General features: G+C 36.7%; 1 protein-coding gene across 2 annotated transcripts in view; it reads right to left on the minus strand.

Moving 5' to 3' along the window:
* Positions 1-14,507, minus strand: part of LOC105055888 (CSC1-like protein RXW8) — a 38,108-nt gene extending 23,601 nt beyond the window's left edge. The window contains exons 1-6 of one of the 2 annotated variants that reach the window (XM_073247727.1): positions 14,211-14,507; positions 13,502-13,845; positions 6,707-6,853; positions 4,319-4,382; positions 4,002-4,211; positions 27-221 (exon numbers count right to left, since the gene is read on the minus strand). In XM_073247727.1, coding sequence (XP_073103828.1) covers positions 27-221; positions 4,002-4,211; positions 4,319-4,382; positions 6,707-6,853; positions 13,502-13,845; positions 14,211-14,240 — 990 coding nt within the window. In that variant the 5' untranslated portion in view covers positions 14,241-14,507. Of the gene's footprint in view, positions 1-26; positions 222-4,001; positions 4,212-4,318; positions 4,383-6,706; positions 6,854-13,501; positions 13,846-14,003 lie in introns of both variants that reach the window. The other variant, XM_019854609.3, reaches the window with a different exon arrangement.
* Between the last annotated feature and the right edge of the window lie 2,626 nt (positions 14,508-17,133).

Consider the following 17,133-nt stretch of genomic DNA (forward strand, 5'->3'; position numbering starts at 1 on the left):
TTATACTAGAAGTCTAAAGGAATCACCTTTTTCTCAGCATTTCTTTCCGAACGGTCTTGGCCTCCTTTATTTGCATCAGGCTCAAAGTCATCATGGTACAGCTGGAAAGAATTTGATGTTCCTCCACAAAGGCCGCATCTGTATTTATTAGCTCTGCATTTGTGGTCAAACTGAGTAACCTTTAAACGTACAAACTTCTTATAAACCTTCTCTGCAGTAGACTGTAAGTAGAAAAGTTTAGCCATAATAAGAAAAGTTCCTTAAAGCACCACAAAAAAGCATGTCAATTATTACATAATATAATAATTATATTAAAGCCACATTTTCATTCACATGGTCATACTAATGATCATATAACTTAAAACAGTAAGAAAATAAGTAATATGAAGGGAGAGGTGTTGAAGAGATTTGTTGTCCTAATAAAATAGCATCTAAAGCATGTATCCTGCAAGATGATATAATATTTTGGTAGAAAAATAAAACAATTCTATATTTATCTTGATGTAACTAACCATAAGACATCCACACCAAAAGCTGTTTGCTTGCTAGTACAGAAAGATAGTTTTGCCTAATTGCAATAAACTACATAGTTTGGATTGGTTGCAATAAAATACATGCCTAACTATATGTCAACTAGAACTAGAAATATGTTCCAGGGTTCATAGATTTGATCAGCATAATTATACATTCATCTTGATGAGATTGTATAAGAAATATCCTCACAAACAGATGCAATATTTAAAATCATACCTAGATAGATTATAACATTGTAATGAATTCCTACTTAGCTATTTTGAATCAGCATTAGAAGTCTCAATACTGCCTTCTGGTGGTATAATGTTTGTGACTAGGAAGGAGCAGGGATCCTGCATAGTCCAACAGGAGCAGAGACAAGCTAAAGTTATATGAGTTCATCCTATTAATCATATCATAAATTAATAACAACAAAATATTGTTAAAAAAATACATCATTCCAAGTATAAAACCTTTCACTCATGTTTTTTACAATGGAAATAATCAAAGTTTTCTTCAGTATAAGAATTTAACTTCATCTGTAATAATCAAGTTGGTCAAGAGTAAATTGGATTTTGCATTCCAAATACATGGTAACGATGATCAGATTAAGTTTTTAAAATTTTCAAAAAATATTTTTCTAAAAAAATGAAAAAGCAGAGGACCTGCAAAGAGGCACAACCAGGAAACAAGCATATGCATGCATGACTAGGCTCCTGTGCCCATTGAACCACCACTCAAGCACCTTAGAAAGAAGGTGTGGTCATTTTGTGGCAGATTGGAGAGAGATGAGTAGTTACAACTTACAATTTGAGTGTGTAATAGATAAAAATAGTTTGATTAGTAAAATGAAGTTGGAAGATGAGATTTCCAATGGCGATGTTTATGATCTTCATGTTCATGATTTAATGGGATTTAGCTAGAATTTCTCTTCTCTGTCTTGAAATGTTATGCTGAAGATTGGTGGTTTAACTCGATTTTCTCTTGAGAGAGGGCTCCTGATTGGCATGCCAATGGCAGTTGTCACTTGTTAGCGAGCAGGAGACTTTGAAGAAACAAAGTTATTTCTGTTATACAACTATTCAAGTAAACACAATGCCATGAGAATTTTCCGTTGTTATAATGAGTGAGATTGGGGGAACAGGATTCGGAGATGACTTTGGTGAAAGATGTCGGAAAGAGAAGGGATCCCAAGTAATGGTGGACAAGTAGTGGGATCTGAGGGACAAAACTTTTAATGGAATTACATGGAGCCTAGGGGAGCCCAATGAATGCAACCTAAGGTCAGCATCTACAACAGATTCCTTGGAGTTACATGGGGGCCATGCCCCTCCCCCCACCCCTTGCTAGACTTCATTTCCACCTATACAGGACAGCACAGGATGAACCCTGCAATATGCAGGGTATCATCGCATATATGCATGCTCAGTGCCAGCACTAGTTTAACCATGTCATGGCTTGTAGGGAGAAGCATGTTGACCCATGAGCCGAAGCACAAGGTTGATAGCATGGCATCCATTTTCTAATCAATAAATTGGAACGAAAAATCAAACATAAAAAATGAATGCAGTCATGCAGAGCTCACAGGTCTAAATAGTTAATGGTGCTGGCATATTAATTTAATCCAAGAAAACAAGATATCTCCCTTTGTTCTAATCAACAAATTGGAGAAACCAACTCAAAGTCCAACAACAACTGAATGCAGAGCTTGAATGTCTAATATATGAATGACACTATCCTACAAGATGAAATCAAGAAAACATAATAGCCAGCTTACTAGATAAATGATATTAAAAACATTTTGAAATGAATAAAAGCAAGAAAGAACCAAATAATTAAAACTACATTGAATTATAATGCTATCTTTACTAGATTTCATCTCATGCAGACCAAAATGGTGAATTTTAGATCCATAGCCATCACTTAAGCATGACAAAGTTCAATAGCAAAAATCATGAGACAAATATGTAAGAAATAGCTTTAGTAAAGACACAAGGACAACATGCAGAAGTTGACAAGGGAAAAACCAGATTCCATATGTAAGAGTGCTTAACAAGAATCAAGTGTTTTGGACCAAACCAGCAGCTGTACAAGTTGAAAAAGGGGAGAAAGGCCAGAAGACAGGAAAAATAACTAAGTAATACAAGAACAACATTTGAAACAAAGGGAAGAAAAGATGGCCAAGTAAATGGTTACGCAAGTCAGAGTTCAACAACACTATATGATAACAAAAATGCAGAGGCAGAAGGAAAAAATTGGGGACAACATGAGATGCTCCACAAAGCAATCCTGCACATGCATGTCCCAATCCTATGGCCACCTATAAGGATTCCAAATAGCACAATAAAAAAACTAAATTACAAAGTTAGAGTTAGCAAGATTGCTAGATTTTTTTACCAAGGTTTTATATCGTATCAGATGGATGCCCTAGTTTTTTCATGGCATAGGACACCCCGCTGTTCTGTCCTATCCCCGTAGCAGGCCTAGTCATACATCCCGATAGATATTTTCTATCTCCTCCTCCTTTCCTGTCTTTCTTTCTTTCTTTACTTTCTTTCCTTTTCTTTATTTTTTTCTAGTTTCTTTTCTTTTGTTTCCTTTTTCTTTCTTTTCTTATCTTTTTTTTTCCCTTTTTCTTCTTCTTTCTCTTTCCTTTCTTTCTTCTTTCCTTCTTTTCTTTTTCTTCTCCCTTTCTTTCTTTCTTTGTCGTCTTCTTCTTGCCTTTCATTTTTTTTTCTTTCCTTTCTTTCCTCTTTCTTCTTCTCTTCGCATGGATAGGTTTCGGAGTCCCGACCCCATCTCAGTCCCATTTTCCCGTAAGAACAAGATGGGGTGGCTAGTACCCCCCTCCCCCATGCTGAGAGGACGTAAGACCTGGGTTTTTACTGACATGCGTGACATAGAAAAACATGAGAAAGTATTGGCTGATAGCTATCATTTGTAAAAAGTAGCCAAACCATGTTGAGAGATAAAAGAGATCCATATGTAGTGTGGCTCTAGCTAAAGGCACAGATTACCATGTCGAAGAACAAAAGACAATTAAGTGTCACAATGAATTTGGAGAACTGTCTCCCAACTATATACCATACAACTTGAGGTGAGGTGTTGAGATGAGGAGTTGAAATGTTGCAATCACAGTCAGTCCAGTTTGGCTACAATAACCAAAGTATCTGCAATCTATTTGATGGGAAAAGGCTTGGATGATGATAATGATGATGAACCTATCTTTTACATAGGATATCCAACTTATACATAAAGAGTCTGCCATGGCTAGCTAGAAAACATAATTATAAGCAACAGTATAAAAAATCAGTATTTATAACATGGAAAAGGATCACAAAAAGTTATATTTCACATATCAAACGCTAATAAATGCTGACAGAGAATTTTGAGCATGAAATAGATAACTAATTAGTAGTAATATGCAATTTGCCATAGAAAAGAATCACTTCACACATGATACAAACTAGAAGCATTAAGCATCGCACCATAAATTTATGAACTTTCCCTGCTCGATGAACTGTTTGATGTGATAAGTAACTTAATCCATGATAATTTGTGAAGAAGTTTTTGATGGCATCGTCCAAAGATTCATTTGAAGACCTTGGGACAGAACGGACAAGAACAGAAAAATGACTGGGATTGGGGGGCGAGTTACTAATATGTGCAAGCCTCATTCCAGAAATGCTCTTGTATTCCTGAAGCCGCCATAAATCAAAATCAGAAATATCTCACAAATACTTAAGAAATTCAATCTAACAGATGCATTCGAAAGGAATGTGAAATATCAGAAGCAAGATCTTACAAAATAAAGAAGAATACAAGCTGAAAGGGTTATAATATACAATGCAACACAGTGAACCCAAAGCCTGCAATAAGAGAGACAAAAAGCATCTCTTAAATGTATTATCCAATGTGGAATGACATCAAGGTGGAAAATTTCTAGTTTAAGCATTCAGTTTCTTCTGAAATTGAAACTTTACTTATATGCTTCTTTTGAACAGTATGTCTCAAAATTCAAGTTGAAGAGACAACAAAAAACACCTTTTAAGTTCATAGCTAAGAATTTCTTTGAAAATGTTCCTCCTTGAAAAAAGGATATTTATCATTTGTTAATGTTAGAAATCAAATTGAAAGTCCCTAACTCATAAACATTTATAGTTTTATACCTATTTGAACCAAGGTATGCCTACCAAGACCAATGACAACATAACTTGAAAAATCATGTTCCATTTAGACCATGTATTTAGCAAATTATACCCATCATAATCTGAAATATGATCACACCTACATGTTACTGATTTCGTTCCAGCATGTGAGGATCTGTGTGGGAGTGTATTTTGTCCTACATTGGTTATTTGCTGAGAAGATCTTAGGTACTTATACAAGACCAAAGAACCCAAATAATACCTTCCCACTGGCCTTTTTGGGTAAGGTTCTGGATTGTTACATATGGTATCCGAGCCAACCCAGTCGATAGCCTGTATGGACTAGAGGATGCTACAGCATAATTCATTGGAACTGACCAAGGGCCAATCATGGTATTTCATGAATGGATACATGAATTTAGACCCTTAGCCTGACAAGGATGCCAGATCTTAAATGGGAGGAGTATGTGAGGACTTGTGCGGGCGTATATTTAGTTCCACATTGGTTATTGCTGGGAAGAACTTGGATACTTATACAGGGCCAAAAAATCTAAATAACACCTTCCTACTGGCCTTTTTAGATGAGGTTCTAGGTTGTTACAGAGCAACTCATGCATCTTAGACTCATTACACTCCATGCATGCAAACATGCCCATATGGAAATTTAAAAATTCATTCCTTCATAAAGAATGATTTTCTGAACAAAATAAATGTTGATGTACAGCTCACCATACCAATCAACCACCATTTCAATCCATAGCTTAGTCATGAACTAAATGATTGTCTTCGAAAAAGAATCCATATATGTGTCAAATGATATCCTCTTAATGTTTTGTGCTTCCTTCTCTGAAATAGGTGATGTGGTGCCATCAAAGATGGTGTTATTGTTGTATCTACTTCATTAGGGTACATATCCCAAAACACAGGCATGCAAAACAGATACGATTCTTCTGACTCAAACTAATAATACACCATGCAACACAAGCTAGCACAAGAAGAAAGTCCCTTGAATAATGGACTTCTCAAGTAAGTATTGAAAAAATAAATTATGGGACACTTTGGATGGACAACCAGCTCATCCCTATGTTATCTCACATGATTATGATAAAGTATGAAAAAAATGATGTGGAAGAATAAATTGTCTAAGCAATGTTGGGAGTCCAAAATCTCGCCATCCCAAATTTTCAGCATACTGATGATCACCAGTTCAGGTGGATTTGGATATCTCAGAAAGAATTGGGGGAGCAACAGCCTGTCAACTCCTGCCATTTCTTGATTCCCTTGCTTTACCTTGCAATTCCTACCACAGAGAAGATACTTTAAAGAGAGGGCGATCAGACATCCAAAGTTCGATCATGCACTAAAAGTCCCATGAATGGGAGATTTTAAAGGAGTCAACAAGCTGAAGGCTGGAAAGAGATGACACACCAACAGTATCCAAACAAAGTAACAACAACAGTTTAAAAAGTGCCATTCCATCCTTCGGCATCCCTTGCTTATGTTTTTTATGAATGAACAGGCCTATTAATAAATGAAAATAGGCATGTAACTGAGAAATTATGTAACGCACAGAAAGAGAAAAGGATGCAAAAATGAAGAAAAATCCTAAGTTGAAAAGACTATTTTTCAGCAATATGATACATAGTTCACCAAAAAACAAATTAAAACAAAGTCCAACATGATCCAAGAACTATTTGAATAATTCCAACATGAAAAGGAAGTCATGCAACATGCATAAATGCATGTCTGCAAATTTGCATGTATCACTATTTCTACCATACCTAAAAACTCCACCTGGTCCCTAATGTGAATAGAACAATAGCACAAACCAAGTGCCTCTGCAGCCAGGCACCATGGTTCTTTTGCATGGTTACTGTTTCCTTTTCAATAAACATGTAGCTTCAAAGAATGTGCATGCACTCTCAACAGGTTAATTTTTTTTCAAGAGAATTAGTCCTCAATGTCAGAGATAATAACGCCAAGAAACAGCAGCAATCATATTTCCACCTTTGTAATTAACTTATCAGAAGAATTTGAAATCTTACCACTGAGACTCATCCTTGACATTTGCAATGGTAAATACAAATAATGCCTCTGGACGGATGGCCATATGTTTCTTTACTTCGCCAAAATAATTGACAGGAAGAACTCCAAATATGCACACCACGGTAGCTATGGAGAAGATACGGATGCTGTAGAAATCAGATAACAAAAAAAATAATTACAAATATTACATAAAGAAATACTATGATTTTATATGATACTGCAACAGATGAAAGTCAAGCAGTGCAGCTTTACTAACATTACATAAAGAAATACTATGGTTTTATATGACACTGCAACAGATGAAAGTCAAACAGTGCAGATATCAACTTGTCAGTGCAAAAAAAACAACCAGAAGATGTAACAAGAGCATGCCAATCAAACCTAATCAATCTTTAATCAGCATCATATAATAAAGAGACAAGACAATCAACTTTTTTGGAAAAGCAACTAATGTCTTGCAGCAGTAAACATGCACAAAAAAGAGGTGCTTGAACATACTAGTGCATGAAAGCATGAAACATAATTAGTTTAAACGATGTTGCTGTCTCAAAAAATATTACTTTATCTACAAATCTATGCACAACCAAGCATTGAGATTTAACAATAAAATTGGTATAAAAAGTATGCACCATCAAAACATCAATGCATATATCAAACAATTATATGACAACAAATAACAGATTTACCTATTTGATCATGTAATCAAAATTATGAATGGGTATAGTTTCTTTCAACAGTCTTAAAGGCTTTATGGGCTTTATTTCTTTTCATATTCCACAGTCAAGTGCCACCTGTAATGGATAGGTATAGGAGAATCTCCAGTCATCTAACTTTATGGTTAGGTACTATCAAGTCAAACAGGTTCATAAGAGCAACAGTTTTTTCCTTTTATTTCTTGGAGAGAAGATTCCCACATCAATAACTCCATGTACATACATTACTTTGGGATAAATTAAACTTATTTAGTTTATTATTATATCAGGGAAATAAGAGATTCATGGAAGGTTTTATTAGTTGGAAGACAGACTGCTAAAAAGAGAAGATTCCCACAACAATAACTCAATGTACATACATTACTTTGTGGTCAATTAAATTTGTTTGTTCCCTATAATATTAGGCAATTAAAAGAGTATGCAAGGTTTTATTAGTTGAAAGGAAAAGATGGCTAAATAGGAAAGGCAATAATAAAAAAATTTACTACTCTTCTTTGCTTTGCCTGGTACATTTTTTTGTTTCTTTATTTTTCTTATTTATGATTTTTACATATATCCCTCAAAAAAAAACTGTTATTTATATACTTAATCTCCAAGACTGGATAATGCATATCTGCACTTTTAAAACTCTGAAATGTCTGCACCCTCCTATTATGTTGCTTTCTTTTCTACAATTATGACCAAGTTTTTAGAATAACTTAGCTTGACCATTTCCTTTTCCCTCAACAGTATAACTTCTAAATGATTCAAAAGGAATAGCTAAAATTTTGAGGTAATAGTTTATATCTACCATTCACTTTTTGACAGGCACATTATGTATAAATTCTTTTAAAAAGTATAAGTGGAAAAAAATCTGATAGGATAAACAGTAACCATAACAATAATGCATCCAGCCTTTTCCCAAATATATGCTTTTAGCTTAATGGATTCTGACTTCCCAAGTACTTATCAGGGCCACCTCTAGTATTGTTTTGAGCTTCTCCATATCCTTCCTAACTACTTCCCATCCATATTACCTAATGTCTTCCTCTCCTTTCATACAGTCTTTCAACATGAACTAAAGTACCTTTCCTTATTTGAGCCACCACAAGTCTTTATTATACATATCCCTACCATCTAAACCAATATTCCATCACTTTGTCCTTAATTGGTGCAACTTCCAAAGCTCTAATATATTCCTTTCTTGACCATTTGATGAATAAAATAGTAAGATAATACTTCTCATTTGAAGGGGGCAGGTTTCCAAATGCCTCAGTTTAAATGTTGCAGATCTAAATTTTCATTACAAATAGTTTGCTCTTTTGTAATGAACCCAAGGTTGTTGATCTAAATTTTTTTTAGTTTTCTTGGACTTTAAATTTATTACAAGCTCTAAGCCCATTCTGGGAATCTAATCATCAATGAGATATAATTTCAATAGCAAACGTTGTCCCCACTACCTCACTGAATAAAGTTTATCCCTCTTTTTATTTTCTAGTAGGTAAAAAGATTAAAGAAGATGCATGTTACTAGAAAGTCATAGTTGTCTTATGACTAAAGCTAAGTAGTTAAGTTCTAGTTAGTTAGGAATTGCTATTGGACTAAGTTTTAGTGTCTCAGAGTCCTATTCTAATTTGGATCTTGTGTCAAACTATCATTTCTTACTCATTATTCTGATTGACCAAGTGCTAGGATCCATCTTATGTCCAAATAATTTAACTTCAATTAGTATCTGTAAGTACAAATAATTGAAAGTCACCCACTGTATTTATTCTTCTCCTTAATCATCCTGAAAATTCTTACCTATCTGCAAGATTGTAACCAAGCAAGCTTGATCATGATTGGGTCTGATCAAGCTTATTTTCAAAGTAATTTCAAGCTTGAACAGTAAAACCAAGCTTGATTTTTTTACTATTATTTTGAACAAATTAGAGCTTAATTTCAAACTGAGCTAGCCAAAAGCCTAATTGACCAGTTTGATGATCCTACATCAAGCAGAAATCAATTTGAGCTTGAGTCAAGCTTGGCTCAAGCCTGAAGTAACATTTAATTGATTCAAAGAACAAGGATACATGATTAAGACATTTGTCCAACAGTTTATATATATATAATGTTACAATACATATATGTGAAGATAGTTGAGTTTTATCAGGCCAAGCCTGGTCAAGTTAAATTAACTTCGAGCCAGTTTTGTTGGTTCATGCTTGGTTCATTTAGCTTTGAACCAAGCTCTGTTCCAGCTTTTCTTTAGCCAAGCTTGGGCAAAGCTCGACCTACTTAATTTATTTGATAGCCCCTATTTGTCTCCTCCAACTCCACCATTCTCTTCTTACTACTGTTCCCTTGCTCATCATTGTTGTCATTCCTTCTAAATAAAAAGGTCTCATAGCCAATCTCTTCATTATGTTCTCTATAAGCCAACCATTGTAGTAACTCTACTCTCCCTCATCTTATGTAGTTTTTACAGGAAGTACTTGGATGCATCTTATAATGTCTTGGAATGCTAATTCCTTCTCTTTCATTGGGCATCTATATCTCATATTGCCAATATAATTTGCATCAATCTTCTCCAAACATATCATTCTGATTCAATCAATCAACTAATCAAAAATTTATTGGTGATGATATTTTGGACAATCAAATGCCATTAATACTATAATAGTCATCCTGGTTACTTAAGGCTCGGTACTGCACCTATTTCTTGTTGAGTCAATATAGTAACCCTAGTATTTTTTCTCTTTATTAACTTCTGATGCTTCTAAGTGCAGGACCACGTTAGTCTGTCCAACTGGTATATTGATCTTATTAAAAAGAAAAAACTTCTTCCTCGAATCTGCTCACGCTCTATTGCAGGACATTTGGTGCATGGCAACAGAGGGTACCTTTTTCTTTGCTAGGCATGTTTATCATGAGGCAAATGGGGCTGCTGACTATGTAGCCTCCTTCGTCACCATGCATTCCGACAAGGTGTTAAAGACTGTCATTGCAGCTGCTCCAAGAGCTTTCAGGGACAGTGTATTTTCTGATTTTTTTGGATATATTCATATTAAAATGGTGTGAATCACAGGCCTTGTCAAAAAAGAAAAAGGGAACCAAAATTGAATTTTGTGGGAGAACAATGAAACTACAAAAGCAAGGTCTTTGATCCTCTTTCGAGCCTAGTTGCAAAAATCTTGCTGAATTTGGGGGAATCCAACAGGATGGGCTAGAGAAAGAGAAGGAAAGGAGAGAGCACAAGAGAGTGTGGGAAAGTGCAAGGAGGACACTGGCCCCAGTCTTGATAGGAAAAAACAAGACCTCTTGAGGTCATTTTTCTTTCTTGAAGTCATTTTTCCTTCCTGACATAGTCAAGCCCCAGAACACACACCCCCCCCCCCATCCCAACCCTTTTTTCTCTCACCCTCTCCACTCCATTATTTCATTCCCCATCATGCTCTCTTCTGATCCATTCTGTCAGATCCTAAGGGATTAATCCAGTCAGGCCCTTACTCTCTCAAAACCGAATGCTCAAAATTTTGGCATAAGATCTCTATGCTAGTAAGGTATGTCTTTACTATTCAATCACATTTATCTTCTACCTAAAGAGGTAGTGTCGTACCACCCCAAACCGTCTAGTCCAGGATGTACTAAACCATACCACTCCCAAACAGGGACAGCACACAAGGTCAGTTCAAGCCCATACTGGACAGTTCCAGCCCAAACCGAGCAGAACCACCTAGTTCCGCCTGGTTTAGGGTGGTTCGGCCCTTAAACCCCCTTAAAGTATTGAGAGGGAAGTAGAGAAGGCCTCTCGATTGAGAGGGAGGTAGAGAAGGCCTCTCGTGCCTTCTCTACCTCTCTCTATTTTTTCCTCCACTCAAAAATCATGAAAAAGGGGAGATTTTAGCGGATTTTATCTCAGACCTTTTCCATCTCCTCTCTCTTTTTTGCTTTTTCATGCTGAAAATCAATTAAAAATGGAGAAAATGATGGGAGATTATGCAAAAAAATCTAGATTTTGGCATGATTTCATAATATACTTAAGATTTACAGATGATCAATGCAATGCAGCCAAAATATATGAATTTTTTGATTAAAATACATTTCTAACTAGAAAAATTAATCAATAAAATAATGATTAAAAAATTCCTGCAAATTTGATAGCATGTTTGAGGGTATGCATGCTACTTTGCATCTCAATTTGACAGCAATTTGTTTAAATTTGGTCATGACCATGTGCATAGCAACCTAGGCCTAAATGTAAATAAATTTTAAAAATAAGTGGTGTTTTGTGCATACCCATTGGCTGAGAAAAATATATGTAGAACCTCTAGTAGGATGCTGCAAATATGAAATAAACTAATTTTTGAATATTTTATAATAAAATATTATCTTATTAATTTAAAATATTTAAATTACTTCAAAAATTATGAAAATTAATATTATGTATGCTTAAATTTAGAATTATTTTCTGAAGTAATAATATGATTTTGTGCATTACTCATTTTTCTCCTCTCCCATTCTCTACTCTACAGTTATTCCTCTCCTCTTTTGTCTTTTCTTTCTCATCCTTTGTTTCACCTAACTTTCCTGCTGTTATTTTTTCCTGCTGTGATGTTTGCTGCTGTTAAACAGTAAGTTCTTTACAGGTTTCAAATGTAGTTTAGATATCCAAATTGCTGTTTTACAAATTTCATCATTCCCTTTTCTGCTGTGAATATTAGTGCTATTCCAGAAACTAGCTGGATTATGTCTCCCTCTTTATTCTTCATATCCTAAATCTTGTCACTTCAGCCTTTATTTTTTCCAAGAGATATGGTTGGAATGCCACCTTCCAGCATCAAAGTTGGAACCTATCCCAGGCGCATGCACGAAGGAGAGGGGTACCAACCAGCTGGATCAAATCCTTTTGACCTTATTCCTCCAATTCTTCTCTGCGTCTCTTTATTCTACTTTCTATTATGAACCATAATAAGCTACACGAGTTATTTATGTGAGCTAGTTCAGTTCCAAATCTGATCAAAATTGATCTGAAATCACTCATCTTTGGCTTCTAGTAAACGGGCAGGATTGTTTAATAAAGTAATAAACAATGTAGATTCGGGCTTTATGGGTGTTTCCTCTAAGTGTATGAAATCACAATCTGGGCCCCTACCAGTATGCAGTCTGCATTCTGAATGAACGTTCATAACTATGTATCTTAGGATATCGATCTGTCCATTTTAGAGGAAATGGTGGCCATATCACTCAAAAACATTTCTTCTTATTCTTAATTTCTGGTACCCCATGCACATTTGATTTCTTCTTATTCTTAACTTCTGGTACCCCATGCACATTTGATTGGACGCATAGTTTGACAAACTATGTGTTGGGATTGTGGAGCCTGATCATCCCCTTGACCCAAGTCTTATTTGTGCACTACAATTGATAGTCGTGGGTCCCACTGCACGATCAGCGGGCGAGGGGTCAAGGGGGCGGCACTCTCTTGCCGGGGGATGGGGGGGTGAAACCTCACCGAACAAACAGTAGAAAGTACATACTATTGATGACTGTGATTCTCCATTGGAATGGAGGGCAAATTCAAAAACACCTCTACCAGTTGTCAACCCTAATCGCTGATATAAATAGATAATCATTGGGCATCAAATATATGAGAGCCGGCGGCCGTGCTGTGTAGAAAAGAGGGCGTGTGAGAGAGAGTTGCTTCCTCATCTCTTGTACTCTTGGAAACTCTCTGATTATATAGTGAAAAATTTCTATGCGATCATGGAGCAAGAGACTCCGAACTACGTAAATCCATGTATTTTTGTGTGTGTGTGTGATTTGGTGTTCATTCCTTCTTCCACCCACTATTCTTCGTATCTCGTTGCACGTAGGGCCAAGCCCTAGTTCCTAATACTGTGCATAACTCATCTCTAGGAAAATATTTATGTATGTCGATAAGAACCATAGAGGATTTAGAGCAGATGCTCTGGAAAAATGTAATCCAACAAGATTAGATTAAAAAAAGGACTTCAAACATGGTGAAAAGAAGCAAAAGTTTGTTCCCCACATACTGTTTAAGCATACGAGTAACAATTAGGAAAGGAAACTAAATGAGACGATATGTATGGTTCCAATCACCTGAAAACAAGTACTCTGAGGAATACCACTGCATCTATTCCAGCAAATGACAGCAGTTCATCTTCTGTAATCTGCCAAGCCTTCACGATCCAGCTAGCAGAGGGCACAAATCTTTCCAAAGCGTTGATGTTCTGGAGTTTGCCATCCTCTTGGGAAAGCCTCCGCCCGAAATACACATAAACGTTCCCTGGCTGTTTCCTGAAGACCGAATACAGCGACAAGAACAGCGCGCAGATGCCTATATTTATGCCTGCAGAAGTCAGAAGACGAGACAAATCCATAGACAAATAATCCTTCTTCCGCTCAGGTGTTGGAGCCATGGCGGCGCCGAATATCGCTGGATTCTGTCGAAAAGAAGAAAAAGAAATCTAATGTTGTCTGTGAAAATACGATGAGCATTACAATGTATCGACCAGTTGCATACGGTTCTTCTTTTACCGAATTAGAGCACAAAAAACTCAAGATATTCATCAAATTACCAAACGAATGAGATGTATATGACCTCTTTGATAGAATACGCAATTTACATCGTCGAGAAGCCCATTAATGCACGGCGATCAAGAAACCTCGCCTAGTCTCCGTACAAGAAAAGAAAAAATGCGCGATAAAAAATGAACCGTAGAACCCTACTCGATATCAAAATCATGAATGAATATTTCCAAGAAAGAGACCAGAGATTAAAATCGAGATAAAAGAGGAAAAGAATTACCAGGAAACAAACAAAAAAAAAAAAGAGCATATGAGATCAAAAGCGACCAAACTTTTGAGAGGAAAAGAGGGCAATGCCGATTTTGGGCACCGCAACGGAGGAGGAGGTTGGGGGAGAGAAAGAGGGGGAAGGGACTTCCCGGAGACAGAGAGGGAGGCACGGTTGGTTTTCCACTAGAGAGGACACGCGTCGTCTCTCTGTTGGCTGGAAAGCCAGGAGAGGTGTCTGGGTTGCACGGTTCGTTGGGTTCAGGATGCGACAGCGGCACACAGAGTTTCTGTTTGCATTTAGGCGCGATTCGATCGCGGAGGTAACCGCCTCCCATTAACTGCTGTCTTGAAGAAGATGGTGATGCTCGTGGGCCAACCAGGCCCTCACTGAAGCCCAAAGAGCGGTGTAGCCCATCATGCACTCGTCAAACTGGTTGAATGCCCGGTGTCTTGCGTCCTCGTTGGAATTGTGGCCGTATGCTCGAGGCCAGACACCGCTCGCTTTGAGAGCTGTGCAGATGGATGGATGATAGAGTCGGGAGAGCTTTACGATCTGTGCAGTAGACGATCCAACGGATGCCGATGCCTAGGATGGTGCATCCTTCTTTCTTGCGAAGTATGATTGGTTCCCCCGTATTCCTCGCATTGTGGCCAGCCGTCCATCCACCGAGTCTAATAATGTGATCATTGCATGCCGTCAAGCCTGCATGCTCCATGCATGGGTATCATACTAGTGGTTAAGTTCTGTAGTTTCTGACAGCTGTTTTTGCATGGTACTGCATGTATGGTTCCTGAATTGCTAGGTTTTGGCTGGTGGTGAGTTGTGCAATTGTGGGAGTCCTAGAAAGTTGAGCACATCATGATGTTCCTCCATCAATAGTCATTTACGAAGAGGAGTCTATTGGATCAAATTAAATAGCCACCAGTCACATCCCTTCACCATCATATCCCTTCATCATATCTTTCAATTACAATCATTGCCATTTCTCTTCGTGACATCTTTTTATCTAAATTTCTAATTCAACCATCCATGTGAAAGGTCCCAGCACAAGTTTTCCACCTCACATACTCGTTTTTATAATATTTGGATGCAATCACCTGGATTACATGCTAGTTATAGTATGTACAGCATAGAGGAGAAACATTAGGATTAGGATTCAGAGAAACATCCGATTAGATTAGATTATGGAATGGAATGAAAGGATTTCAATCACATACATCATTAAGTGGATCCTAATATTCCCTTCTTCCTCTACCATGCAATAGTTATGGCAAGCACAAAGAGAGAAGTCCATCTTTTCTTCTTCTGATCCTTCACCCATTGACTTTCAGTTTTCCTCGTCTGATCCCGCGCCCATCAATTTCTACTTTTTTCTCTTGTCATTCAGGAGAAACCACACACCTATGGGAGGGAGATGATTAGATTTGCTCAAGAGATAGACTGGGTTGGATTTGGGTCAGACTCAACAAAAGACACCACTTTATCGAGCAAGCCTGAATCTGTTCCGGCTTTTGGGCCTACTTGCTAGATCTAAACCTCCTACTTATCGGGCTTCTAGGCCAGGCCTCAGGCTCTTAGACTTTTCAAAGTAATTAAAGATTCTTCTAACCAAACATGGTCAAAGAATTCTATGACAACCAAAGTTGAGTCCGAGATGCAACTGGAGACATCAATAGAAGCAAAAACTACAACATGCACTCTGCTTATAAGGTGAGGAAGATCAGCAGAAGAGAATAGAAAACCTGAGATATAAGATGAACATGAATCAAGCTAAAGTGACACACCAAAACCATTGAAGGGAAGAACCAAAATGAATTTAAGTTGTTGATAGCTTCTTAACACCTAATTTAACAGAAGAATCAAAATCATTTAAAGGAAGAATTCAAGCTAAACAAGATAAAGTGTAGACTTCTTTAGAAGAAGTCTCCTGATATAAAATTAGTATCAACACAAGAAAATTAGAAGAGGGATCACGTCGAGTAGAAGTGGTGTGATGGGAGAGGAAGATGATGAGAAGAAGGGGATACCGTGAAGATGGAAGTGGCAACACTGCCAACGATGACAAGACAAGAAGAGAAATAAGGAAAAAAAATGGCATAGAGTCACACCGATAGAGCAGAGGAGGGAGCTAGGTGTCGTATATACATTTCCTAAAAAATGCTAACATAATGATACTAGTTTTAAATGGTTAAAACTCTTTAAGAAGTTATATTTTATAAGGAGTCCTAATAATTTGAAGTTTTAAAGAGTTTTAATTTCTTAAGAAGTTTCTGGTCATTGGAGACTTCTGCAATGTTAAATTATGAAGAGTTACATTACTTCTCAAAAGAAATATATCCAATATTCGGACTCCACAGTGTTGCATCGTTCCATTTCTAAAAAGAAACTTATGTTGCATGTAAACTCTTATAAATCTATCCGGATTTGAGAAATCCAGTCCAATAAAAATTCAGTTCAATAACTATTCTGATAACTTTCTTTCTTCTTTGGGTATGGTTCTTAGGAGAGAAATCTTCTAAACTGCAATCTCAATTTTTTTTTTATTAGGCATTGCATCTTGAGGTTAGTATTTTCAAGTTTTCATCTGCATCGATGGCAAAGAAATAATTATCCTTAAGATAGTTTCCTGAAAATGCCTTGCCTAACTTTTCTTGACCACATTCTAAATTTTTTGTTCATACTAGAAAAAGTTAAATATAGTTATCTTCTTCATCATGGAATTTGCAATTCAGAATGTAGAGAAGCTTGAAGGCTCAAATGCAGAATGTGGAGAAGCTTGAAATATTTAATGGTCCTAATTACAAATATTGGAGCATCAAGGTTCCCTATCAACTTATAACTGTGAAAGTTGCTTATGTACTTAACATATCATATCTACAAGAGCAAGTGGCTAATGAAGGACTCACTGAATATCAAAAAACATGGTTGGAGG

This window comes from Elaeis guineensis, chromosome 13 (assembly GCF_000442705.2).
Source record: "Elaeis guineensis isolate ETL-2024a chromosome 13, EG11, whole genome shotgun sequence".
NCBI classification, from domain to species: Eukaryota; Viridiplantae; Streptophyta; class Magnoliopsida; order Arecales; family Arecaceae; genus Elaeis; species Elaeis guineensis.